Here is a 27414-nt window from a genome sequence, read left to right as displayed (position 1 = left end):
GTAACTGGGGCTACAAGCAAGCACTTCCATTCCTGGCTAAGTTTTTTATTTTTGTGAAGGTGGGATTTTGCTATATTTCCAGGCTGGGAATAAGCATATTATTCTCTCATCACAATGGAATTAAATTAGAAATGAATAACAGAAGATACTCTGGGAAATTCATGAATATGTGGAAATTAATCAACACACTCCTAAATAATCAATGGGTCAAAGAAGAAATCAAAAGAGAAATTAGAAAATGCTTTGAGATAAGAGAAAATAAAACTACAACTTATAAAAACTTACAGGATGCAGTTAAAGCAGTGCATAGAGAGAAATTTATAGCTGTAAGTACCTATATTATAAAAAGAAGAAAAGATGATTGGGCACAGTGGCTCATGCCTGTAATCCCAGTACTTTAGGAGGCCGAGGTAGGTAGATTGCCTGAGGTCAGGAGTTTGAGACCAGCCTGGCCAACGTGGTGAAACTCTGTCTCTACTAAAAGTACAAAAATTAGCCAGGCATGGTGGCAGGTGCCTGTAATCCCAGCTACTCAGGAGGCTGAGGCAGGAGAATTGCTTGAACCTGGGAGGCAGAAGTTGCAGTGAGCCGATGGCACCACTGTACTCTAGCCTGGGCGACGAGAGCGAGACTCCTTCTCAAAAAGAAAAAAGAAAAGACCTCAAACTAATAGCCTAGTCTTCTCTTCTACTTTAGAAACTGTAAAAGCCCAAGGCAAGCAGAAGGAAACAACACAGATTAAGGCAGAAATTAATAAAATACAGAATAGGAAAAAAAAAAAAGGAAAATAATCAATGAAACGAAAAGTTTGGGCTTTGAAAACAATCAACAAAATTGGCCAACTTTTAGCTAGACTGACCAAGAAGAAAAGAGAAGAATGCAATTACTAAAATCAAGAATGAAAGAGGAAAACAGTCTCTACTGATCTTACATAACTAAAATGGAATATTTTGAATGCCTGTATGCCAAAAAGTAGATGACTTTGTTGAAATGACAACTTACTAGACAGACACAAATAGACCTATAAGAACTAAAAAGATTAAGTGCTATGTTTTGAATATGTCCCCTGAAGTTCATGTGTTCAAAAGTGAATCCCCAATGCAACAGTGTTGAGAGGTAGAGCCTAATAGGTGGTGATCAGGTTACTGATGCCTCATGAATAGGTTAATGTCATTATTACAAGACTGGGTTAGTTATTGCCAGAGACGACTGTAATAGAATCAAATTTGGCCCACTCTTGCTCTCTCTCCCCTGCCCTCTTGCTCTTTTTGCCTTCTGCCACTGTATGACACAACATGAAGGCTCTTGCTAGATGTCAGCCCCTCATCCTTGGACTTACCAGCCTCAAGAACTGTAAGAAATACATTTATTTTCCTTATCAATTACCCAGCCTGTGATATTCTATTATAGCATCACAAAATGAATCAGGGCAGTTGGTAATCAAAAAGCTTCCAACAAAGAACAGACCAGGATCAAATCGCTTCACTGGCTAATTCTAACAAATGTTTACTCTCTTTTAATTGATGTGTTTTATCCATTTACTTTTTTTTTTTTTTGAGAAGGAGTTTCTCTCCTGTTGCCCAGGCTGGAGTGCAATGGTGAGACCTCTGCTCACTGCAACCTCCGCCTCCCAGGTTTAAACAATTCTCCTGCCTCAGCCTCCTGAGTAGCTGGGATTACAGGCGTCCGCCACCACACCACTAATTTTTTGTATTTTTAGTAGAGACAGTGTTTCACCATGTTGGCCAGGCTGGTCTCAAACTCCTGACCTCAGGTGATTCACCCACCTTGGCATCCCAAAGTGCTGGGATTACAGACATGAGCCACCGGCGCATGACCCCGTTTGCATTTAATGAGTTCTTAAAATATCCATTTTACTACTTTTTCCTATTTTTTATTTGCTTGCTCTCCTTTTCCCCTTTGTTTTGTGTTAAATAAATATCTTTTATTATTCCATTTTATCTCTTTTCTCAGCTTATTAGCTATGTTTTTCTTTGCTTTTTTCCTACTTCTTGTGAACACAAAGCTATGCATTTTTTGTTATGTAGGTCTAGTGGTTGCCTTAGGATTTACAGTATACACCTTTAACAGATCACAGTCTATCTTCAAGTAATATTACACCATTTTACATGTAGTGTAAGAACATTATAACAATAGACTTCCATTTTTCCTCTCCTGACCTTTGTGCTATTATTATCATAAATATTTTCTAACCCCACAGTACATTTAACTTTAAGAGATTTTTACTGTATTGTATTGTATTGTATTTATTTATTTATTTATTTTCAGACATGGTCTTGCTCTGTCACCAAGGCTGGAGTGGTGTTGCGAACATGGCTCCCTGCAGCCTTGACTTCCTGGGCTCAAGCTATCCTCCTGCCTCAGCCTCCTAAAGTGCTGGGATTACATACATGAGCCACTGCTCCCAGCTGAGATTTTTTTTGTTTTTTTGGAGATGGGGATTTGCCGTGTTGCTCAGGCTGATCTCAAACTCTTAGGCTCAAATGATCCACCCACCTCAGCCTCCCAAAGTGCTGAGATCACAGGTGTGAGCCACCATGCTTTGCCTGCAGCTGAGATTTTTAAAATTAAAAAAAAAAAATCTTTTATATTTACACACATTTGTCATTCACTAAGCTCTTCATTTCTTTGTTTAGATCCACATTTTTATCTGGTATTTTCTCTTCTCCTTGAGTAGCTTTAAAGCATTTCTTATAGTATAGGTTTGCTGGTGATGACATTTTCCTGCTTTTACATATCTGCAAAAATATTTATTCCACTTCTGCTTGCAAAACAAATTTTTGCTGGGAATAGAATTCTATTTTCTTTTTTGTACTTTAAAAATGTTGCTCCGTTGTCTTCTGGCTGGGCATAGGTTCTTTCTGGCACCCCTGCCTGGATCCCCCTCCCAGCCCCATTTCTCATCCTTCTCCCACTGACTCAGACTCCAGGGTGGCTTTGGCATTTGGGAAGGCTGCTGTGCCCAGCAAGGTAGCAGGGAAGCCTGGGGCAGAGTCAAACTCTCACAGAATCCTAAATAACAGGGCAGTTTTGGGAGAGGGCTGAATTCAGCATGACTGTAGGGGGTTAGAACTGGTGCAGTTAGAACCTTGTGATTAATATCCCAGTTGTATTCACAGACTGGAGAGACTGAAGCCATATTTTGTCCATAATTAGTTTAACTGCGTCTTAAAAATAGAAAACTGATACAACATTTTAATAACTGCAACAAAGGGAAGTTTGAGTTATTATCTTGGCATTGATTTTTAATTTTGCTTTTTTGTGGACAGAGAATATTCTATATGATACAGATTTTTTGTTGCTTGTTGAGACTTTTTCGTGCCTTAACAAGAGGTCAATTTTTATAAATCCATGGGTGTCTGAAAAAAATAAATGTCATTTTGTGTAACTATTTCAGCATCTATCACTGTGCCCAGAACATAGTAGAGTTTATCCTAATGTTGAGTTAGCTTTCTCACGTGAAACACTGTACCTTGTATAGCAACTTTGGAATATCTCTAACATTTTTGCTTTGTGACATACAAATTTATGGGGACACAGATGTCCCAGAAACGTCTAACTCTATAATATCACAGAACCACACCGTAAGTGAACTGCATGGAAATCTTCCTGCAACTGTCTGGAGGAGTGCTCCTCAGATGTGTAGTGCTGGCCACCTGCATCAGGATCAACTCTGAAGCTTTAAAAGAATGCAGTTAAATCTGGGTCCCCACGCCAGATCCACTGAATCAGAATTTCTAAGGATGGGGCCTGTAAACTGATCTTTTAAGATTGGCCAGCTGGGTGTGGTGACTTACCCTGTGCTATAGGAAGCTGGGGCAGGAGGATCACTTTAGGTCAGGAGTTCGAGACCCAGCCTGGGCAACATATTGAGACTGTTTCTACAAAAAGTAAAAAAATTATCCAGGCATGGTGGCTCACACCTATAGCTTCAGCTACTTGGGAGGCTGAGGTGAGAGGATTGCTTGAGTACAGGAGTTTGAGGCTGCAGTGAGCTGTAATCATGCCACTGCATTCCAGCCCAGGTGACAGAGAGAGAGACTGTTTCTACAGAAAGTTAAAAAATAAAAAAGGCTGGTCGCAGTGGCTCACCCCTGTAATCGCAGCACTTTGGGAGGCCAAGGCAGGCAGATCACCTGAGGTCGAGAGTTCGAGACCAGCCTGACAACATGGAGAAACCCCATCTCCAGTAAAAATACAAAATTAGCCAGGCGTGGTGGTGCATGCCTATAATCCCAGCTACTTGGGAGGCTGAGGCAGGAAAATCGCTTGAACCCAGGAGGCGGAGGTTGCAGTAAGCCAAGATCCTGCCATTGCACTCCAGCCTGGGCAACAAGAGTGAAACTCCATCTCAAAAAATAAGTAAGATTGCCCGCACCCTTGATTCTGATGCGCATTAAAATTTGAGAACTGCTAATTAAGAACCGTTATATCCACAGATTTTCAGGGTTTTTTTTTCTTGAAATGAACAAGAAATTGGTATAATTTTTCCTTTTTTTTGGTTGTTTTGTTTTTGTTTTTGTTTTTTGAGACAGAGTCTCGCTCTGTCACCCAGGCAGGTAGTGCAGTGGCGCAGTCTCGGCTCACTGTAAGCTCCGTCTCCCGGGTTCACGCCATTCTCCTGCCTCAGCCTCCCGAGTAGCTGGGACTACAGGCGCCTACCGCCACGCCCAGCTCATTTTTTGTATTTTTAGTAGAGACGGGGTTTCACCGTGTTAGCCAGGATGGTCTCCATCTCCTGACCTCGTGATTCGCCCGCCTCGGCCTCCCAAAGTGCTGGGATTACAGGCGTGAGCCACCGTGCCCGACCAGTATAATTTTTCTGTAAAAGCAGTCGTAGTTTCTGGGTCTTCCTACTGGCTCCAAAAGCCTGTCATTATACCCATCAAAATGTTGTTCTCTGGAAGAAGAAAATTAATGTGCATTACCCCATGTATTTCAGTAGCTGCTGTTAGTTACGTATTCTAATTAAATCCTCACCACAATCGTGGGACGTGGTGTAGTGAGCTGAAGGGTGGCCCTCCAAAAAAATATGCTCACGTCCTAACCCCTGGTACCTGTGAATGTGACCTTCTTTAGAAAAAGGGTCTTTGCGAATGTAATTTAATTAAGAATCTAGAGATGAGATTAACCAAGATTACCTGGGAGGTCCCAGAATAACCAGCTTGCTTGTAAGAGACAGAAGAGGAGAAGGCACAGGCACAGAGAAAGCCGTGCAACCACAAAGTCAGAGGCTGGGGCGATTCCAGCCAGGAGCTGGAAGAAGCAGGGAAGGATCCTCCCCTAGAGCCTCCACAGGGAGTGTGGCCTTGCCCTAGCACCTTGATTTAAGACTTTTAGCCTCAGCCAGGCGTGGTGGCCCATGCCTGTAATCCCAGTGCTTTGGGAGATCAGGAGTTCAAGACCAGCCTGACCAACATGGTGAAACCCTGTCTCTACTACAAATACAAAAATTAGCTGGACATGGTGGTGCATGCCTATAATCCCAGTTATTCGGGAGGCTGAGGCAGGAGAATCACTTGAACCTGGGAGGCAGAGGCTGCAGTGAGCCAAGATTGCGCTACTGCACTCCAGCCTGGGCAACAGAGCAAGACTCCATCTCAAAGGAAAAAAAAAGACTTTTAGCCTCAGAACTGTGAAAGAATGACTCTTTGCTCTATGAAAGTCACCAAGTTGGTGGTAATTCGTTATAGTGGTCCTAGGAAACAAACACATTGGTATTGTTATTTTCATTTACAATCACAGAGCTGAGTCTACTACAGTAGAATAAATTTTATTATAATAACTGCTGTGTTCTAGGACAGTGATAACTGAATTGTTTTAAGGGACTTAAAATTTAGGCACATTTCCTTCTACCTTGAAAGGCCCAGAGATGATCATTAAAGGTTGGAGGGAAATAATAGAAGGTTATTACTGATAGAGGGCTCTCAAAGGTCTGTACAGGAATCATTCTGGCTGGAGGTGTGTGGCCCATGTGCTCTCCACCAGCTCTTAGCTTCGAGATGTTCATAGCACAGCTAGCAAGAGCACAACCTGGATGGGTGTGGCTGTCATTGGCCACTCTCCCAGGGTTGGAAACTTGCCTGATATTAGTTTGTGGCCTAAGAGGGCACTCTCCCCAGCTCCCACTTCTGTCTGGCATTATGTCCGTTGTTTCAACTCCCTGTATTAATTAGTCTTGGCTTCCTCACCTTGTGGAGTGGAACAAGGGGATCAGTGGTGAATAATGACGCAGGTGGAGCTAACCATGGCCCATGTCAGTAGCAGCTTCCTAGAAATATATTGAACTTATAAAGTATTTATGGATTAAACAGCACTTCTGGATCACCTTAAGGTTAAAGCATAGCTTTGATATAGACGGACCTGGATTGGAATTCCAATTCAGCCACTCATCAGCTGCGATGGACATTTAAGCGAGTCACCTTGCCTCCCTGAGTGTCCAACTCCTAACCTGCAAAATCGGGTCTTGCTTTATAGAGCTGCTGTGAAGATTAAAATAGATAATTTAGAGACCCTGGCATGGTGATTGACACATAGGACGTGCTCAGAGGAAGCTCTAATTATTATTCAATGTCTCAACATTTTCAACAGTTTTAACTTTCACTGCTTGACACCATCCCAGGTTCTAAGCCTCTCTTTTTTTCTTACAATTTTGATGGACAAAAGCTGGGCATTGTAGAGTTAATTTGAGCCTTCCTTATAATTAGCGATTTATTAAATGTTTCTTTGTGGTTTAAAATTAGCATTTAATTTGAATACTTACCCTACTGCTGTTTCATTTTCCCTGCGTGATTTGGACATGTCAAGAGTGGTGGATGTGAAATACTACCGACTAGGGATGTAGAACATGTGAGAGTTAATGACAGTGGATATTTTAAAAAAGCAGATGGGATCATTAAATTATTGATGATGTTTTTTGCTGCAGTGGAGTTATAAATAATACATGTTTAAAGAGCTATTTCCTTTATATTTCTTTATGGACAACTAAAGAATGTTCTCATTTTGAGTTTAAAGAGAACTGACAGTTGGAGAAAGGTCAACAAAAATGTTCATTTGTGCAGTTTCTATGCCAAAAAACCCTCAAACTTCAAACAAGAGCATAGCCAATTTTGTAGAACCATATCAAATCATCTTTATTTTCAGAGCAGAATGAAGCACTGGATTTAATTTAGCAAATGGGGGTGGAGGGGAAGCTTGAAATAATTTTTATAATAAAAGTTTCGGCCAGGCGCGGTGCCTCACCCCTGTGATCCCAGCACTTTGGGAGGCCAAGGTGGGCGGATCACGAGGTCAGGAGTTTGAGACCAGCCTGGCCAACATGGTGAAACCCTGTCTGTACTAAAACAAAAATTAGCCAGGCGTGGTGGCAGGTGCCTGTAGTCGCAGCTACTCAGGAGGCTGAGGCAGGAGAATCACTTGAACCTGGGAGGTGGAGGTTGCAGTGAGCCGAGATCGCACCACTGCACTCCAGCCTGGGATGACCGATGAGACTCCGTCTCAAAAAAAATAAAAATAAAAAGAGAAAGAAAAAAGAAAAAAAAAGTTTTGTATTAAACAGTATCAACCTTTTTTTTTATTTCAGAAAACCTCTAAATTGAAATGAGCTTCTATAAATAAAACAGAAAAAGAAACCCAACAATTATTCCCTGAAGTCTATCAGTTTCCTAATACATTAGCTCTTTAGAATGTATTGTTTATTTATTATTATTATTATTTTTTGATGCCGGGTCTCAATTCACTCTGTTGCCCAGACTGGGGTACAGTGATACAATCACAACTCACTGCAGCCTTGGCCTCCTGGGCTCAGCGATCCTCTCATCTCAGCCTCCCAAGTAACTGGGACTACAGGCACACACCACCACATCCAGCCAAGAATGTATGATTTTTTTTTTTTTGACAGAGTCTCACTCTGTTGCCCAGGCTGGAGTGCAGTGGCACGATCTCAGCTCACTGCTAGCTCTGCTTCCTAGGTTCACGCCATTCTCCTGCCTCAGCCTCCCAAGTAGCTGGGACTACAGGCACCCGCCACCACGCCCAGCTCATTTTTTTTTGTATTTTTTAGTAGAGACGGGGTTTCACCGTGTTAGCCAGGATGGTCTCAATCTCCTGACCTCGTGATCCGCCTGCCTCAGCCTCCCAGAGTGCTGTGATTACAGGTGTGAGCCACTGTGCCTGGCCCCAAGAATGTATGATTTTTTAAAAGGGATGGTATAGAGTGACTGGGAACAGATACTGGGGGAAACTATGAAACCAACTATGGTTGGTTTTTTTATGAATCTGTGAGTTCCCAGAAGTCATATGCAAAATTCTGTTTAATCTGCATATGTATATGGGGAGGTATAGGATCCATAGCTTCTTTCTTTTTTTTTTTTGAGACAGAGTCTCATTCTGTCACCTAGTCTGGAGTATAGTGGTGTGATCTCGGCTCACTGCAACCTTCTCCTCCTGGGTTCAAGTGATTCTCCTGCCTTAGCCCTCTGAGTAGCTGGGACTACAGGTGCACACCACCATACTTGGCTAATTTTTTTGTATTTCTAGTAGAGCCAGGGTTTCACTATGATGGCCAGGCTGGTCTTGAACTCCTGACCTCAGATGATCCGCCCACCTCAGCCTCCCAAAGTGCTGTGATTACAGGTGTGAGGCACCATGCCCGGCAAGATCCATAGTTTCAATCTGACTCATGGACCTGAAAAAGTTAAGATCCACTGCTGCTTCTTATTTCCCTTTAAAAATGGCTACGAGGAATGAGGGGTAATGTGAAGAGGGAAATAAGGGGCAGGAGACACCAAAGCTCTTCCAATATTAATCAGCCTCTTTCTGTCCAGGGTTGCATGTATCCCTCCACCTCCCTTTATCCTTTCCACCTCACTAAACCTTGGACAGCACTCTAAAGTTTAGACTGTTTAAACAATATAGCTGAACAAAAAATAATTGCTGGAATGTGAACATGAAGCAGTATCAGGTAACATCAGGAAACGACAGAATGTCTTTAAATTTTTGGTTTTTTAAATTTATTTTTTGAAAACATAGTTATTTTCTCCCTATACATGTGTTTGCTTTTAACTTCCATCTCTGCAATTTTCTTTTCTTTTGAGATGGAGTCTCACTTTGTCACCAGGCTGGAGTGCAATGGCACGGTCTCAGCTCACTGCAGCTTCCACCTCCTGGGTTCAAGAGATTCTCCTGCCTCAGCCTCCCGAGTAGCCAGGATTACAGGCGAGTGCCACCACACCCGGCTAATGTTTGCATTTTTAATAGCAACGGAGTTTCACCATGTTGGTCAGGCTGGTCTCAAACTCCTGACCTCAAGTGATCCTCAGGCCTCGGCCTCCCAAAGTGCTGGGATTACAGGCTTGAGCCACTGTACCTGGCCTGATCTTTGCAATTTTCAAAAAGAGTTTGGAGCAGGATGAAAACCTGTAAATTCAATGACAAATCTCAAGCATTTTTCTGATGATGGGGGCACAGTTTAAATGTTTTCTTTGAATGGAGAATGTATTTTCTTTATAAGCACTTAAACTGTATCCTTCTTACAAGCTGAGGCTCCAACATTTACTTAAATATTGTGTTATCTATTTGAACTGGCAAGAGAGTGAATAACAATTACATGCAAAATTGGTAGAGAGAGATTCAATGATTTATATTACTAAATTTAATCACGTTTTTCTGATGAGGACAGACTGAGGTAGCTTCAGTGACTTGCCCAATGTCCCCCAGGTGAGTCTCAGGACCAGAGTCCAGCTCTGGGTTTGTCTGACTCCAGAGTCCATATTCTCTCTCCTGCATTCCTTGCCTCTGGGGAGCTCTTCTGCAACCTCTGGACATGAAAACCCCCATCCTCCTGCTCTGCACCCTTGGTATAGTGGCATGCAGTTCGCCTACTCCTAGAATGGAGCAAGCGCTGACTTTTGGCGTATTCCAAAGGACTCCTCCTCTAGAGGGGCTTTTTTTTTTTTTTTTTTTTTTTTGAGAAGGGGTCTCATTCTGTCACCCAGTCTGGAGTGCAGTGACATGATCAAGGCTGTCTGCAGCCTTGAACTCCTGGGCTTGGGTGATCCTCCCACCTCAGCCTCTCAAGTAGGTGGAACTACAAGTGCATGCCACCATGCCCAGCTAACTGTTTTGTGTATTTTTTGTAGAGACAGGGTTTCACCATGTTGCCCAGGCTGGTGTTGAACTCCTGAGCTCAAGGGATCTGCCCGCCTTGGCCTCCCAAAGTGCTGGGATTATAGGCATGAGCCACCACACCTGGTCTTTCTTCAGTTCTAACTCCTCTTTAACCAACACTGATATCTGATCAGAGGCTTAATTAATTAGAAACCCACTGACATGGCCGGGCGCCGTGGCTCACGCCTGTAATCCCAGCACTTTGGGAGGCCGAGGTGGGCAGATCACAAGGTCAGGAGATGGAGACCATCCTGGCTAACACAGTGAAACCCCGTCTCTACTAAAAATACAAAAAATGAGCTGGGCGTGGTGGTGGGCACCTGTAGTCCCAGCTACTCGGGAGGTTGAGGCAGGAGAATGGCGTGAACCCGGGAGGTGATCCACCATGCTTTGCAATAAGAATATTTAAATAAATGTGAAAATATCCAGGTGGTATCCATTCCTCTCATTCTCTGACATCTAGTCTCTAGTCCTGGATGATCACTGAACTCAGAAAAGGCACTGGAAGCCCTGGAGTCAGAAAAACAAAAACAAAAACAAACTTCTGTTCTCTCCAAGCTGCACTCATTAAGAGAGAAATGAGGATTCATATTGCAGAAAGTTTTCTAACAAGGTTAAGCCTTGATTAACTGGAGAACTCCATGAGTCAGAACAAACTTGTTGGGACCTAGCGTGAGCTTTACCTGTAGTTGGAGCTCAGTGAATTCCCCTAAGATTATGGTTGAAATTGCACCACAGAAAGATCTCAGCCACTCACAGGTGCTTGTCCTCCCAGGGTCCTGTCTGCCCCAGCATTTCCTTTCTGCTTTTCTTCCCCTTTCTTGCATGAAGAGACATCTAGGCTGATAGGAAATGTGATGACTCATCTGACATCAGATCGAATCCTTTTTATTCGCCCTTCATGTCTGCCTCAGTCTCTGATCCTGGGAATAACCATGTGAAGTCCTGGGGATGTTTTGATTTCTCAGAAGACACACACAGATTGCAGTGGGCTTCTGATGATGTCAAGGTTGGATGCATGTGGCTGACTGATAGTTCTTTGTTTTCCACAATCCTTTGCCTAGAAAAAAGGAATCCAAGTGTGTTTTGACCATGCCGACCAGCAAGGGGCAGGGATTCTTTCACAGGGGCTTGTATCTCTGGCTGTGTGTGTTCACACCTTTCTTTAAAGGTAGGTTTCATTTCTGCTTTATCTTCTATTTCCTTTTTAGCTACATGTATTTACTCTCTTTTCTAGTTGTGCTTGAGAAGATACATTAATAAAAGATTCTGTGGTCTGCATAGGAACCACGACTGTTACAACTGCTAATTAATCTATTTGGTTTTTATGCGTTAGGTGTAACAAAAGATGAAATCTGAGGGGTACGGTGGGGAGGAGAGGACCATGAAACATAGTGCAAACCATATTTTATTTTATTTTTCCCAATGAAAATATAAGAAAAATGATACAGTTTTCTATTGATCTCTGCTGTGACTGTATTGAACTTATTTATTGGCAGTTATGTTTAATGTTTTTTCAAAGTGGTAATATATTTGTTAGCTGATATTATTACTCAGTCAATGAACTCTTCCATTTTGTAGGTAATTGTGTTCATTTGGGGAAACACATCACATGATTATGCTGAAACGTATCCCATGAGTAAGATCATTCATTTTAAAAGTTACAACTTAGAAATGGACCACTGCTGTTGTGCTGAATAAAATCACATTTTTATGCTGTTAGATTTGCAGGGGACTTGCTTTTCAAGGCTGATGAAGGGTTTATCTGCTATAAAAAGTCTTCAAGAGGAAGAAAATGGGTAATGAGGATTATTTGTTGTCTGCCATGGAGAAATATGTTTATCATGATTAATTACGATGGCAAGAATGATGTTTTACCTTAAATTTGTCCTTCCTGCTAAAAGCCTAGCATTTCAGTGTTTCCAAAGGCATTCGTCAGGCAACTCTTTCCATTTAGTAATTTAACAGAGATCTTTCCATTCGTGTTGCCTGATGAACTTTTCAATCCCTTTCCATTTTTTTTCCTTCAATGTATAAATCCCTTTGGGAAATTTGTGGCGTCCTACGTTAGGTATCAAATTTAAATTCTGTGAGGGAAAATGTAGAGGAGGTAGAAATGAAATCAATTATGTCAAATGAGGACAAGTAACCCCACTTTTAAGGTTTTCTTGGAAAAATACAAAGAGATATGCATAAAGTTATTGTCTAAAATTTAGTGAATGAAAGTGCTATTATTTAAAAACCAATTTCAACTTTTAAAAACGTTTCAAGTGGCCGGGCGCGGTGGCTCACACCTGTAATCCCAGCACTTTGGGAGGCCGAGGCAGGCGGATCATGAGGTCAGGAGATTGAGACCATCCTGGCTAACACGGTGAAACCTCGTCTCTACTAAAAATATAAAAAATTAACTGGGCTTGGTGGTGGGCGCCTGTAGTCCCAGCTACTTGGGAGGCTGAGACAGGAGAGTGGCATGAACCTGGGAGGTGGAGCTTGCAGTGAGCCGAGATTGTGCCACTGCACTCCAGCCTGGGCAACAGAGCCGAGACTCCATCTCAAAAAAAAAAACAAAAAGTTTCAAGTAAATTTGCCTTAAAAGCCTTGCATTCTCAGAAATCTCCACAATAACTGAATTTCAAAGTTGATTTTTGTTTTATTTTAAGTTCTGGGGTATATGGGCAGGATGTGCAGGTTTGTTACACAGGTAAACGTGTGCCATGGTGGTTTGCTGCACAGATCAACCCATCACCTAGGTATTAAGCCCAGCATGCATTAGGTATTTTTCCTAATGCTCTTCCTCCCTGGACCCCCTCAAGAGGCTCTAGTGTGTGGTGTTTCCCTCCCTGTGTCCATGTGTTCTCATTGTTCAGCTCCCCCTTTAAGTGAGAACATGCAGTGCTTGGTTTTTCATTCCTGTGTTAGTTTGCTGAGGATAACGGCTTCAAGTTCCATCCATGTCCCTGCAAAGGACATGATCTTGTTCATTTTTATGGTTGCATAGTATTCCATGGTGCATATATACCACATTTTCTTTCTTTTGTTTTTTTTTTTTTTTTTTTTTGAGACAGAGTATTGCTCTGTCGCCCAGGCTAGAGTGTAGTGGCGTGATCTTGTTTCATTTCAAGCTCACTTCAAGCCTCCCGGGTTCACGCCATTCTCCTGCTTCAGCCTCCGAAGTAGCTGGGCCTACAGGCACCCACCACCACACCCGGCTAAGTTTTTGTGTTTTTAGTAGACACGGGGTTTCACCGTGTTAGCCAGGATGGTCTTGATCTCCTGACCTCGTGATCTGCCTGCTTCGGCCTCCCAAAGTGCTGTGATTACAAGCGTGAGCCACTGCGCCCAGCCTATACCACATTTTCTTTATCCAGTCTATCATTGATGGGCATTTGGGTTGATTGCATGTCTTTACTATTGTGAATAGTGCTGCAGTGAACATACCCATGCATGTATGTTTATAATAGAATGATTTATATTCCTTTGGTATATACCCAGTAATGGGATTGCTGGGTCAAATGGTATTTCAGGTTCTAGGTCTCTGAGGAATCGCCACATCATCTCCCACAATGGTTGAACTAATTTGCACTCTCACCAACAGCGTAAAAGCGTTCCTATTTCTCCATAGTCTCTCCAGCATCAACAGATTTCTTGACTTTTTAATTATTGCCATTCTGACTGGCGTGAGATGATATCTCATTGTGGTTTTGATTTGTGTTTCTCTAATGATTGGTGTTGAGCTTTTTTTCATGTTTCTTGGCCACATAAATGTCTTCTTTTGAGAAGTGTCTGTTCATGTCTTCAAAGTTGATTTTTTAAAAGAACATGACTTGCAAAGACCATCATGAAATTACTAGTTATTTCAGTTTCCTTGGTGAAGATCCCCAGCTAAGCGCCTTGCTGGTGTAGATACAGATGTTAGTTGATTCAGTATTTTAGACAAGAAAGGACAGGATTTTCCTGAATTACTGGAAAGGGTCTAGTGCCAGCAGTAAGACTGCGAGTTACTTCAGTGGCATAAGCGAAGATTACAAGCCTTGTGTCTACTCCTTTATATCTGCAGTGCCTTAGACTTTAAGAAATGCTCTGACCAACATAATTTTCTTTGATATTGCTCTAGTCCTGAAATTCAGGCATTACTCTTTTTATCTCCACTGTAAAGGTGAACAGCTGAGGCATAGAGGGTGGGGTGAGATGGGCACTGGTGGAGCATGCACAGGTGGGGACAACACCAGGATGCAATCATGGGCTGGGACATCCACTCCCCACAGGGCCCGGGAAGAATTGCCTAGAATCTCTGCAGTGGCCAGTGGCCTGGCTGGCTTTAACTCTCCCCTCTGTTTGGCCTCACAGGCGGTGCGGGCTGTGCAACTGAGGAGAGGCTTTTCCACAAACTGTTTTCTCATTACAACCAGTTCATCAGGCCCGTGGAAAACGTTTCTGACCCCGTCACGGTGCACTTTGAAGTGGCCATCACCCAGCTGGCCAACGTGGTGAGTGCCATCTGATCAGAGCTTTCCCCAGCATTGTTACGCTTTTGCAGGCGGTAAATGAAGGAATTTTAGAAACACAGATAAATGCAGATCTACAGAGATCTGGCCCTTCAAAGCCATCCATTTGGAAGGCAGGCACTTTTCCCACCAATGCTGTACCTGTCTGTGTGAGGCAGTGTTTTTCCTTGAAGTGCTTTCAGAACCAGTTTATGAATCAAAAAGTTGCAGGGGGAGTGAAAGGCAGCTAACTTCATGGGGCACCCATTGTGCACCAGACGCCTGTTAACACTGCGTGGCCAACATCTTCATCTCACTGCTGAGGAAATGGAAGTTCAGTTAAGTGACTTTCCCAGGGTCACTTAACTATAACTATAAAATGGCAAAATTGAGATTTAAATCCAAAGCTCATGCCCTTTTCACTCCACAGTTAAAAAATTGCTTTAAGGCTGGGCATGGTGGCTCACCCCTGTAATCCCAGCACTTTGGGAGGCTGAAGCAGGCGTATCCCTTGAACTGAAGAGTTTGAGACCAGCCTGAGCAACATAGCAAGCTCCTGTCTCTACAAAAATGCAAAAATTAGCCAGGTGTGGTGGCACATGCCTATAGTTCCTGCTGCTAGGAAGGCTGAGGTGGGAGGATTGCTTGAGCCCAGGAGGTCAAGGCTGCAGTGAGCCAAGATTGCACCACTGCACTCCAGCCTGGGCAACAGAGCAGGGGAAAAAAAATTGCTTTAAGTCTTCTATGTTATGAGAACGAAAAAAATGCAATTTTCATTTAGCCTTGGGGGAAAAAAAGAAGGATGGGAATTTGAGGATCTTAATTTAATTCCTTGCTACCGTGTTCAAGGGCAAGTAGGACTGGAGCTCGCTCTTTTGGATCATCTTTGCTCCCCCATTGCAGGGAGAGGGAGTGGCGAGGCCCGTACTCTTGAGTCAGCAAGGTCTGGGCTCCAGGGCTCAGACCAAATTCCAGGAAGATGCAGGCTTAAGAAGCAAGGGAGGTCTGAAGTGTCTCCAGAGAGGGGCTCTGGAGCGTTCTTGAGACTATAGCACGCGGAAGGGAGCCCTGCCCATCAAGTCAGCCCCAGCCATGGATAGTGAAGGGGCCTCCTTCCTCCCAGACTTTGCTCTGTGGGTGAGGTGGCGGTGACTCTTCTGGGTACACCTGGGGAAAGACCCTAATGACAGGCATGAGTCAGACCCCACCACATTCTCCAGTCCATACTTCCCAGTGGATGAAACCAACCCTGGCCCAGTCCTCTATCTGTGACCCAGGCTGGAAGTGTGCATGCACTGGCTGAAAAAAATAAAGCCAGATGTTTCCCCTTACCTGGATGCGCCCTCCCATCCTTTAGTGAGTATTTATTTGGTGCCTGTTCTAATCCCTTTCCCAACTCCCGTAGCATTGTCCTGGTTCCTGGTCTCCTGCTGGGCTGGAAGCAGTTCTTGCTGTGTACTAGGTTGTTGTGAACTGAGAGCTGAACTGAGTTTCCTCTGAAGTCTGTGAGGGCCACCTCACTGCATGGCATCACTCCATAACCCTGCTGGACACGCCCTTGCAGGAGGTTATTCTGAAGATGGGGGTGAAATGGCTGGTAAATGCAGATTTTGGCATTTACATTTGGTTGCAAGTATCAGATATTAAAAGAAAACCCACAGCCTTTACAAAACAAAAAGTGTATTCCTTTCTTATGCAACAGAAATCTAAAGATTAACAGTCCAGGAGATTAATATCAGTCAGTTTCACGGTGTTAGTGATTGCACATGTATGTTCAGCTGTCCAGGTTATGCACCGCACAGCTCCAAGGGATGTCATTCCAACGAACCGTGATTCTAAACGTATAAACCAGATGAGGCAGCAGTGACCAAGGTTCCTTCCTTCTTTCTATTTCACTACCCTTTGTGCGTGGCTTCTTCCCTCAGTGTTGCTTCATGGTTCAAGACAACTGATGTATTCCCATCCTCACATTCACATTCTTTGCAAGAAACAGAAGGAAGAGAGGAAAAGGGCAAAGTGTACTTCCTAGACTTCTGTGACTTCCGTAAGAGTTGTTGCTTTCCGTCTCATTGACTACCTCCAGCTGCAAAGCAGACTTGGAACTGCAGGTTTTTAAAACTGAATTTTTATTTCTTGAGATCGTTATAGATTGACATGCAGTTGTAAGAAATAACAGAGGATCCCTTGTAGACTCTGCCCATTTCCCCCACTAATCTGCCCTCCATTCTGAAATCTTCTCATTTCAACAATGTCATACGTAACTGGAATCATAGAGTAGGTAAACTTGTGGGACTGGGTTTTTTCCTCAGCATCATCTTTAGAGATTCCTCTGAGTCGCTGAGTATATCAGTAGTTCATTCCTTCTTGTTGCTGAGTAGTACTCCAGGTTGCTTTTTTTGTTTGTTTGCTTGTTTTGTTTTGTTTTGTTTGTTTTTGAGACAGTCTCACTCTCACCCAGGCTGGAGTGCAGTGGCGTGATCTCGGCTCACTGCAACCTACGCCTCCCGGACTCAAGTGATTCTCCTGCCTCAGACTCCCAAGTAGCTGGGGTTGCAGGCATGCACCACTACGCCAGGCTAATTTTTGTGTATTTAGTAGAGATGGGGTTTCACCATGTTGGCCAGGCTGGTCTCGAACTCCTGACCTCAAGTGATCTGCCCACCATGGCCTCCCAAAGTGGGGATTACAGGTGTGAGCCACCACACTTGGACTACGATGTTTTATTTAACCATTAACTTGTTAAAGGACATTTGAGCTGATTCCAGTTTTTGGTCTATTGCAAATAAAGCTACTGTGAACATTTGTGTACAGGTTTTGGTGTAAATATAAACCTCCATGTCTTTGGGATAAATGCCCAGGAGTGCAATAGCTGTGTGTTGTCAGGTGAACTTGGGGTGGCGGAGAGAAGTGGCACAGCCAGGAAACTTTGTTGCCCCTCCCTTCTGGAGGGCCTCGGGGCCCTCTGTCTGATCCCCAGCTTGGCTCTGGAGCACCAGGGCTCTACCTGGAAGTGTGTTCGTGTCATGCAAAATGACCTTGGCCAGAAGGTTTTCTGGTTTCTTTCAGTGCAGGAGCAAGACCAAGTGCCCCTCGGAGGGATCCAGTGTTTGTGCTGGCCTGGTATATCTGAAATGATAAAGATAAAGCTTTGGTGTAATGCAGCCCACTTGGCCTTTCTGATCCGAGTCTCCGAGTCTGCTGCTGCTCCAGAAATGAGTCCATTTGAAATCATAACTCAAAGCCTTTGATGCAGCTGCCATGTCAATGAATTGATTTTTCCAAGAAAGAGGTACAGGTTGATGGCGCCAGGAATGGAGTTGATGCTGTGGGTCTTTGGATTCCTCCAGCAGGGACGTGTGATAGCAGTGCCATGCCCATTGGTGGGATCTGGAATTGGATGGAGAGAGTACGACTTGCCAGACAGGTCCTGCTCCATAGGGTCAGCTGACATCTCTCAAGGTGTCCACACCCCCATGGGCCATGTCCATAACACTTGGAGCTTCTCTGAGCCTGTGGAAGTGAGGCTGTGGAGTTGGCTATTGCCAAATGATCTCAGCTTTCTGAACACAGTGTGCTCATTCAGAGACAAAGCAGGCTTTGGAGGGCAGTTAGGGCTTATACCCTCACCCCCGAGGCCTTCCTGGAACCGAGACTGCAGGGCTAGTCCATTCCTGACCAGCAGTGAGTGGATTTATGGACACAGCCCCTGCTGGACTCTGCAGATTGCAAGGGGACGCTCATCACCAGAAGGCACTGACCGCAGGCTTGTGTAATTGTAAAGCCATGAATTGGTTGACCAATAGATAAGTACAGATAATTTCTTTGCTTCCTGGAACTCACAGGAACCCATGACTGCAACTCCTTTGCTGATCTTTCAAACCCCGGGGCTTACCCTGTCTTGTCACAGGCCCATTTGAAAGAGGAAGCCTGGCAGGGTTTCTGTTTAGAGTTTTCCAGGAGGGGCAGCAGTGGGGATGGAGTAGGGGAGAAGAGAACTGCAGGGCAGCCACTGGCCCAGGGCAAGCTGGTGTCTGAGCCTGACCACAGCTCCCTCGGCCACCACCACTGAGCTCATTTACTCTGGAGGGTGCCTGGGTGTCTTGGGAAGCAAGGCTGACTGAGGAAGACTTGTGAATCTACTCTGGCCACTGGGGACATACCACAGCCACCAGGCTGCTGGGCCGTAAGGCTGCTCAAGGTGCCAGATGTGTCTTTGGTAGTTCTCCCACTGAGAGGTGGTAGCTTAGGAACTCATTACATTTGGAATGCCACCTGGAATGCTCTTCCTCCACACAGCCCTGTCTGTCTTCTGGTCATTTAAGTATCTGCTTAAACATTACCTCCTCAAAGAAGCCTTCTTTGCCCATCCCATCTAAAATAGATATGTGTGTTTGAGATTATGTGCACGTGTGTGCATGAGCGTGTGTGTGCATGAGTGTGTGTGCATGTACACCAGCGTGTGAGAGCATGTGTATGAGTGTGTGACTGTGCCTGAGTGTATGAGTGTGTCCATGTGCATGAGTGTGTGTGTGCATGAGTGTGCACCAGTGTATGAGTGTGAGTGTGCATGTATGAGTGTGTAAGTGTGTATGAGAGTATATGTGTGAGAGTACGAATGTGTATGAGAATTCATGAGTGGATATGTGAAAGTGTGCATGAGTGCGTGTGAGAGTGTGTGCATGAGTGTGTGTGTGTGCATGAGTGTGTATGAGAGTACCATGAGTGTGCGTGCACATGTGAATATGTGTGCATGAGTGTGTGTGTGTGCATGAGTGTGTATGAGAGTACCATGAGTGTGCGTGCACATGTGAATATGTGTGCATGAGTGTGAGTGTGCATGAGTGTGTGCGTGTATGAGTGTGCATGTGTGTGCATATGTGTGTGTTTGTGTCCACATGTGGACCATTCCCTCCTCCTTTATCCTTATAGGACTTACCGCTCTCTTATGTTATATTATAGATCTATTAGTAATTTTATGTCTCCCCATCTAACAGCTAAGACACATGAAGGCAGGACATTTTCCCATCCTCTTACTGCTGTATTCCCAATATTTATAGAGCACGCAGTGGTTACTCAATAAATATTTGTGTAGTGAATGATTGAAGTGGTGGCTTGGCTGGGGGTGGGTAGCAGCTGCCAGCTGGAAATTCCATGGTGGCAGAGGCTTTTTTTTTTTTTCTTTTGAGATGGAGTCTCGCTCGGTCGCATGGGCTGGAGTGCAATGGCGCGATCTTGGCTCACTGCAACCTCCATCTCCAGGGTTCAAGCACTTCTCCTGCCTCAGCCTCCCAAGTAGCTGGGATTACAGGCACCTGCCACCACACTCGGCTAATTTTTTGTATTTTTTAGTAAAGACGGGGTTTCACCATGTTGGCCAGGGTGGTCTCGAACTCCTGACCTCAGGTGATGCACCTGCCTCGGCCTCCCAGAATGCTGGGATTGCAGGTGTGAGCCACTGTGCCCGACCGACTGAGGCTGACATTTTAAGGTAGAATCCCAGGGCAGGGGTCTCAGGACTCAGAGCCTGGAGAGCCCTGAGGCACAGTCGGGGATGGGAGGCGTTTAGGGAACAGGCAAAAACACTGCAGGATTGGAATCCCCACCACTATCTGCAGCATCTCCCTCCCTCCTTCCTGCTGTCGCTCTTCTTTTCTTTCCTTCCTTTCATGGAACTAGAAAACTTGATGGGCTGCAGAGATCAGAAGCACTTCACAGAAGAGGTGAGACTTAAATCAGCTATGAAAGAGTTTAAAGCCACATTTCCTCTCAAAATCCACAGGGCTGGAGCCAGATGTGAAAATGCTGCATTTCTGCTTGCATGCTGGATGCTTTCACACGTTGCCTTTAAGTCTTCTTTCACTGGCATGAATATGTCAGATTTGGTTCTTTTTAGTTGTAATTTTTGCTCTAAGACTCACCTCTATGGCAAGCACATTTGAGGCTAAAAATATTATTTCTTCTTCCCAGGATGAAGTAAACCAGATCATGGAAACCAATTTGTGGCTGCGTCACGTATGTGCCTATATCATCTGTTGGCTTAATGATGTCAAATGGATAAAACCCACAAGCACTACCTTGTTCCATCTCCAACTAGTTTTAGAATATAAAATATTATCCTCTAGGTCATCTCCAAAGCCTAAAGTGCAGCTCTGGTAATAGCTGACTTGATGCACGCTTCACAGGTGCAGACACCTGGTGACAGAGGTCCTTCTGACATAGAGATTTCCGTCCTTCCTGGTTGCTGCTCTCAGATCTTCCACTTTTCTGTAACTTGAGCTCCCGGGTCTGATGCTTGCCTGCTCTTTGATCCCTGCTTGACCAGGCTTGCAGAAGTCAGTAGCTGAGCTTGGGAGCATGTACATGAGATTCCCAGCAGCTGGTTTTATCAGTCGTACCCCTTCTTCCTTAGGAAAGTCTTGGAGGGGTGCAGTGGCTCACGCCTGTAATCCTAGCACTGTGAGAGCCTGAGGCAGGAGGATCACCTGAGGTCAGGAGTTCGAGACCAGCCTGGCCAACATGGTGAACCCTTGTCTCTAATAAAAATACAAAATTAGCCTGGCGTGGTGGTGGGCGCCCCAAACCCAGCTACTCGGGAGGCTGAAGCAGGAGAATTGCTTGAACCAAGAGGCGGAAGTTGCAGTGAGCTAAGATTGCGCCACTACGTTACCAGTATGGGCAACAGAGCAAGACTCTGTCTTGAAAAAAAACCAAAAAACAGAAAGGAAGTCTTAATCATTTATACAGATTTTGTTAAAAAAAAATCCAAAACTTATCATCATACCCTTGAACTTTTTGATATTAGAAATGGGTTGCCACTCCAGTGTGAGTGTTGTACCTCATGGAATATGGAAGTTAAGCCTAAAACTTTGACCAGCTAACTAATAGTCAATACATAATTATCTAATGAAATATTTGCCTAAATCAGCTTAGCTATTTAGCTCCCTGTTCCCCATGGATAAAATTGTCCGGATTTTGATAGAAACCAATGCATTCTTCAAATAAGAATGTATTCTTTTTACTTTTTTTTTTTTTTTTTTTGAGACGGAGTCTTGTTCTGTCGCCCAGGCTGGAGTGCAGTGGTGTGATCTTGGCTCACTGCAAGCTCCGACTCCCAGGTTCACACCATTCTCCTGCCTCAGCCTCCCGAGTAGGTAGGACTACAGGTGACTGCCACCATCCTCGGCTGCTTTTTTTTTTTTTTTTTTTTTTTTGTATTTTTAGTAAAGACGGGGTTTCACCGTGTTAGCCAGGATGGTCTCGATCTCCTGACCTCGTGATCTGCCCACCTCAGCCTCCCAAAGTCCTGGGATTACAGGTGTGAGCCACCGTGCCCAGCCGAATGTATTCTTTTTTGAAAAACAACTGTTGAACCACCATAAAGTTAACATTGGAAGATATTAAGAAACGATTTTTTTTTTCCAGATAGTCTCACTCTGTCACCCAGGCTGTAGTATGGTGACATGATCTCAGCTCACTGCAAACTCTGCCTCCCAGGTTTAAGTGATTCACCTACCTCAGCCTCCTGACTAGTTGGGACTACAGGCGCGTGCCACCACACCCAGCTAATTTTTGTATTTTTAGTAAAGACGGGGTTTCACTATGTTGGCCAGGTCTTGAACTCCTGACCTCAAGTGATCTGCCCGCCTTGGCCTCCCAAAGTGCTGGGATTACAGGCATGAGCCACCGTGCCTGGCCAGAAAGTTATTAAGAAATTTTAAAAGCCGATTTCTATTTATTTTAGATCTGGAATGATTATAAATTGCGCTGGGATCCAGTGGAATATGATGGCATTGAGACTCTTCGAGTTCCCGCGGATAAGATTTGGAAGCCCGACATTGTTCTCTATAACAAGTATGGGTCTCTGACCACTGTAGCCTCTTTCCAAAGCTGTTGTTGGTGTATTCTGGCCTATAGCAAAGGGAGTGTTACTAATGGTGTCTGACTTGCTTTGCAGTGCTGTTGGTGACTTCCAAGTCGAAGGCAAGACAAAAGCTCTTCTTAAATACAATGGCATGATAACCTGGACTCCACCAGCTATTTTTAAGAGTTCCTGCCCTATGGATATCACCTTTTTCCCTTTTGATCATCAAAACTGTTCCCTAAAATTTGGTTCCTGGTCGTATGACAAAGCTGAAATTGATCTTCTAATCATTGGATCAAAAGTGGATATGAATGATTTTTGGGAAAACAGTGAATGGGAAATTATTGATGCCTCTGGCTACAAACATGATATCAAATACAACTGTTGTGAAGAGATATACACAGATATAACCTATTCTTTCTACATTAGAAGATTGCCGATGTTTTACACAATTAATCTGATCATCCCCTGTCTCTTTATTTCATTTCTAACTGTGTTGGTCTTTTACCTTCCTTCAGACTGTGGTGAAAAAGTGACGCTTTGTATTTCAGTCCTGCTTTCTCTGACTGTGTTTTTGCTGGTCATCACAGAGACCATCCCGTCCACATCTCTGGTGGTCCCACTGGTGGGTGAGTACCTGCTGTTTACCATGATCTTTGTCACACTGTCCATCGTGGTGACTGTGTTTGTGTTGAACATACACTACCGCACCCCAACCACACACACCATGCCCAGGTGGGTGAAGACAGTTTTCCTGAAGCTGCTGCCCCAAGTCCTGCTGATGAGGTGGCCTCTGGACAAGACAGGAGGCACAGGCTCTGATACAGTGCCCAGAGGCCTTGCCAGGAGGCCTGCCAAAGGCAAGTTTGCAAGCCTTGGGGAACCCAGACATCTTAAAGAATGCTTCCACTATCACAAATCAAATGAACTTGCCACCAGCAAGAGAAGATTAAATCATCAGCCGTTACAGTGGATGGTGGAAAATTGGGAGCACTCGCCTGAAGTTGAAGATGTGATTAACAGTGTTCAATTCATAGCGGAAAACATGAAGAGCCACAGTGAAACCAAGGAGGTAAATGTGTGTTCCCTCCACCCAGCCAGCTTGCACCCTTCGCAGCCTATGGGCACTCTGGAGGCACAGTCAGACCTTCAGTGTGAGTGTTGTTCCTGAGACGGTCCTGCAGCCTTGCTCTGAGACCTGGCTTTGTTATTGTGTGGTTATGGGTGGACTGACAGGGTCACACCTGCCAGTGGAGTGGGGTCAGGTGCAACAGCCCTAGAGCAAATCTCCACCTCCAGAAATGTGAACTCAAGTAAAATTTGCTTAAAATAAACATTCAGGGCCGGGCACGTGGCTCACCCCTGTAATCCTAGCACTTTGGGAGGCCAAGGTGGGCAGATCACCTGAGGTCAGGAGTTTGAGACCAGCATGACCAACATGGGGAAACCCCGTCTCTGCTAAAAATATAAAAATTAACCAGGCATGGTGGCACAGGCCTGTAATCCCAGCTACCTGGGAGGTTGAGGCAGGAGAATCTCTTGAACCCAGGAGGTGGAGGTTACAGTGAGCCGAGATCACACCCCTGCACTCCAGCCTGGATGACAGAGCGAGACTCCATCTCAAAAATAAAAATAAACAAACAAACTCAGGGCAACCTCAGTTAATGAAACCAAGAACCTCAGCCTGAGCAACATAGCGAGACTCTGAACTACCAAAAAAAAAAAAAAAAAAATTAGCAGGCGTGTTGGTGCATACCTGTAGTCCCAGCCACTCAAGAGGCTGAGGTGGGAGGATTGCTTGAGCCCAGGAGTTTGAGGCTGCAGCCTGGGAGATAGACGACAGATCAGGGTCCTGTCTCAGAAAAAAAAAAAAAAAAAGCCCCTGCACAAGAAACAACGGCAAATAAAAAGGTAGAAAGAGAAAAGCTGCCCCAGAGGGAAGGAGAAATGAGTTCAGAGTAGCGTGCAGCCTGGGGGTGCTGGGAGATGTGGGAGAGGGCAGGAGTGCTTTCACTCCGGCAGCTCTGGCTCCACTTGTCCTACTTGAGAGGGATTTAGGTGCTGGTGAAATGAGCCCCAGGGATATTTTTAGCATTCACGTACTCTGCTCCTGCTGCCCAGAGTCTAACTATAGCAGCATGTGCCTCCCTCAGCCTCCAAAGACAGAGCTCAAGAGAATCATGCCAATTTCCCACAGCATGTGGGTGACTAGCAGAGGGCATCTGAAACTTGGGCCAGGTGTCTGGGTTTGACTTCAGACTGTAGCTGCTGGCAGCCATCACTCCTAGTGAAAGGATACTGTGAGACCAAAAGTCCACCCTGTTGGCGTAGGAGGAGGATGCTGTGAATGGCTGTCATGCGGATGTGTCACAGGACAAGAGAGCCCAGAAAAATTCACCTTCATACAATTTAAAAGAAGACCCTCTCTCTACAAAAAATACAAAAATTAGCAGGGCATGGTGGCGCATGGCTGTAATTGCAGCACTTTTGGAGGCCAAGGCTGGGGAATTGTTTAAGCAAGGCCAGGAGTTTGAGACCAGCCTGGGCAACATATTGAGACCCCGTTTCTAAAAAACAAATTTTAAAAAATTTGCCAAGTCTGTTGTCCCAGCTACTTGGGAGGCTAAGGCTGGAGGATTGCTTGAGCCCAGGAGTTCCAGGTTTCAGTGAGCCGCAATCACACCACTGCACTTCAGCCTGGGCAACACAGCAAAATCCTGTCCCTAACATTTTTTTTTTTTTTTTTAATTTAAGAAACAGCTGCTGTTGACTTAATCACTACCAGTTAGGGCTCTCAAGACACAAGTACAGAGACAGTGGCAGAAGGCTGGAGGGTCAGGAACTGGGAGAAATACAACCAGCTCTCCATGGCCAGCATCCCTTTGAGGGCTGGAGGGCTGCCTATTCCTGATAAAGTGGTTCTCAATCATACCTCATGTCCTGCACCCCCAGCGGTACCTGCTGCCTCAAACTCATTCCCCAGACTTGCCATGGAGCCAGACTACCGAGCGTTGCAAAGCATGAGTCTAGCTCTCTGAGCAGCTGCTTCTCAGTAGTGTCTCTTGCAGTTGGGAAAGTCCCTGGGGACCCACGGAGTCAGGGCTTTGCCGCAGACTCTGCTGTGAGGCTCTCACAGAGGCTGTGCATTCGCCCTCTGCGGACGAAACAAAATGTCTTATGTGTCCTATACAGGAGACATGGATTCACCAAATACTAATATTTGCTTTATTTTTATTTTTATTTATTTTTCGAAATGGAGTCTTACTCTGTCACCCATGCTGGAGTGCAATGGTGTGATCTTGGTTCGCTGCAACCTCCACCTCCTGGGTTCAAGCGATTCTCTTGCCTCAGACTCCCGAGTAGCTAGGACTACAGGCACATGCCACCACGCCTGGCTAATTTTTGTATTTTTAGTAGAGATGGGGTTTCACCATGTTGGCCAGGCTGGTGTCGAACTCCTGACCTCAGGTGATCTGCCTGCCTGGCTAATATTTGCTTTAAAATGTGCCAGAGAAACCTTCTTTGAAAAAGAAGCAGCTTATTGATGAAACAACGCATGTTTCTTATGATTTTGGTTTTTTAAAACAGCTCTTAATTTTTGTTTGCATTTCAGGTAGAAGATGACTGGAAATACGTGGCCATGGTGGTGGACAGAGTATTTCTTTGGATATTTATAATTGTCTGTGTGTTTGGAACTGCAGGGCTATTTCTACAGCCACTACTTGGGAACACAGGAAAATCTTAAAATGTATTTTCCTTTATGTTCAGAAATTTACAGACACCATATTTGTTCTGCATTCCCTGCCACAAGGAAAGGAACGCAAAGGCTTCCCACGCAAGTCCCCCATCTGCTAAAGCTGATGGCTAGATGGAAAAAGAGGACTTTCTTGCACCTCAGGAGGCGGAATATCCTCCAGTGTAGCACAGGGGGAGAAGTGAGAAGTGTTATGACATTAGTGCCCAGATTGGGCAGCACCCACGGCTACAGTGTCATGTCAGTTTTATCATGTCTGTGTGTTTGGCTTCCCAGGACACAAATGACTTACAATACAGCCTAACTATGTAATTTACATCAAGCCACACTAAGAAGTTCTGCTTTACCTCCAGCGGTTGCTGTTTCTCAGTATTATGACAGGTGACAGGTGAACTCCGGGAATTGGACCTTGCAACATTTGTGAACCGTTTACAATACTTGTGAACTATTGCATCCTTGATTTCTTGTGCATGTCTCTGTGATGTAGCTCACCCCCCTCAGCATTATTTGATATAGATTGTTTTTTTTTTTTTTAAAAAAAACAGTTTGGCCAGGTGTGGTGGCTCACGCCTGTAATCCCAGCACTTTGGAGGCTGAGGAAGGAGGATTGCTTGAGCCCAGGAATTCGAGACCAGCCTGGGCAACATAGGGAGACCCTGTGTTACAAAATTAAAAACATTAGCCACTGTGGTGTTTTGCACCTGTGGTCCTAGCTACTTGGGAGGCTGATGTGGGGAGGATTGCTTGAGCTTGGGAGGTTGAGGCTACAGTGAACCATGATCACACCACTGCACTCCAGCCTGGGTGACAGAGTGAGACTCTGTCTCAAAAATAAATCAATAAATAAAAACTACCAGATAGTCAGAGTCTTTCTCAACAGGCTGTATTTGCTTAGCATTCATCTGGCAAGAAGCTTGAGGGGAAACCCAGCGCTGTGTTAGGCATTGCAAGGGTGACAGCAGTGGATTCTTTCACACAAGTGCTTGTAGCTTCTTAGGAAAAGTAGTAGCTATGAAGACTGCAGGCCAGATGTCATCTGGGGAATGTCACTAGAGCAACCAGAATAGGAGAACATGATGAGACATGGCCAGGGAAACCCAAAGCAACCCTTTTGTTGTGGGTTGGAA

At 44.7% G+C, this 27414-nt stretch overlaps 1 protein-coding gene across 2 annotated transcripts; it reads left to right on the top strand.

The window, feature by feature from the left end:
- Window positions 1-10924: 10924 nt before the first annotated feature.
- CHRNA6 (cholinergic receptor nicotinic alpha 6 subunit) lies at window positions 10925-26815 on the top strand. Of its 2 annotated transcripts, XM_025394588.1 has the most exons (6): window positions 10925-11359; window positions 14536-14675; window positions 20640-20684; window positions 22414-22523; window positions 22627-23605; window positions 26147-26815. In XM_025394588.1, exons 1-6 carry the CDS (start codon window positions 11281-11283, stop codon window positions 26276-26278), a joined length of 1485 nt encoding a protein of 494 aa, XP_025250373.1. In that variant the 5' UTR covers window positions 10925-11280; the 3' UTR covers window positions 26279-26815. The 2 variants fall into 2 exon arrangements, with proteins under 2 accessions (XP_025250373.1, XP_025250374.1); XM_025394589.1 differs by lacking the exon at window positions 20640-20684.
- Window positions 26816-27414: the final 599 nt, after the last annotated feature.

The sequence above is a fragment of the Theropithecus gelada genome, chromosome 8 (assembly GCF_003255815.1).
Source record: "Theropithecus gelada isolate Dixy chromosome 8, Tgel_1.0, whole genome shotgun sequence".
In the NCBI taxonomy this organism is placed as follows: domain Eukaryota; kingdom Metazoa; phylum Chordata; class Mammalia; order Primates; family Cercopithecidae; genus Theropithecus; species Theropithecus gelada.
The sequence above is the reverse complement of the archived record's forward strand: the minus strand, read 5'-3'. Positions and strand labels throughout refer to the sequence as shown.

Bases quoted from the DNA above. Each gene is read 5' to 3' on its own strand.
- CHRNA6 (XM_025394588.1), top strand. From the start codon at position 11,281: ATGCCGACCAGCAAGGGGCAGGGATTCTTTCACAGGGGCTTGTATCTC. The intron at 14,676-20,639 runs GTGAGTGCCATC...TCTTCTTCCCAG, and splicing joins TCACCCAGCTGGCCAACGTG to GATGAAGTAAACCAGATCAT. The intron at 22,524-22,626 runs GTATGGGTCTCT...CTTGCTTTGCAG, and splicing joins GACATTGTTCTCTATAACAA to TGCTGTTGGTGACTTCCAAG.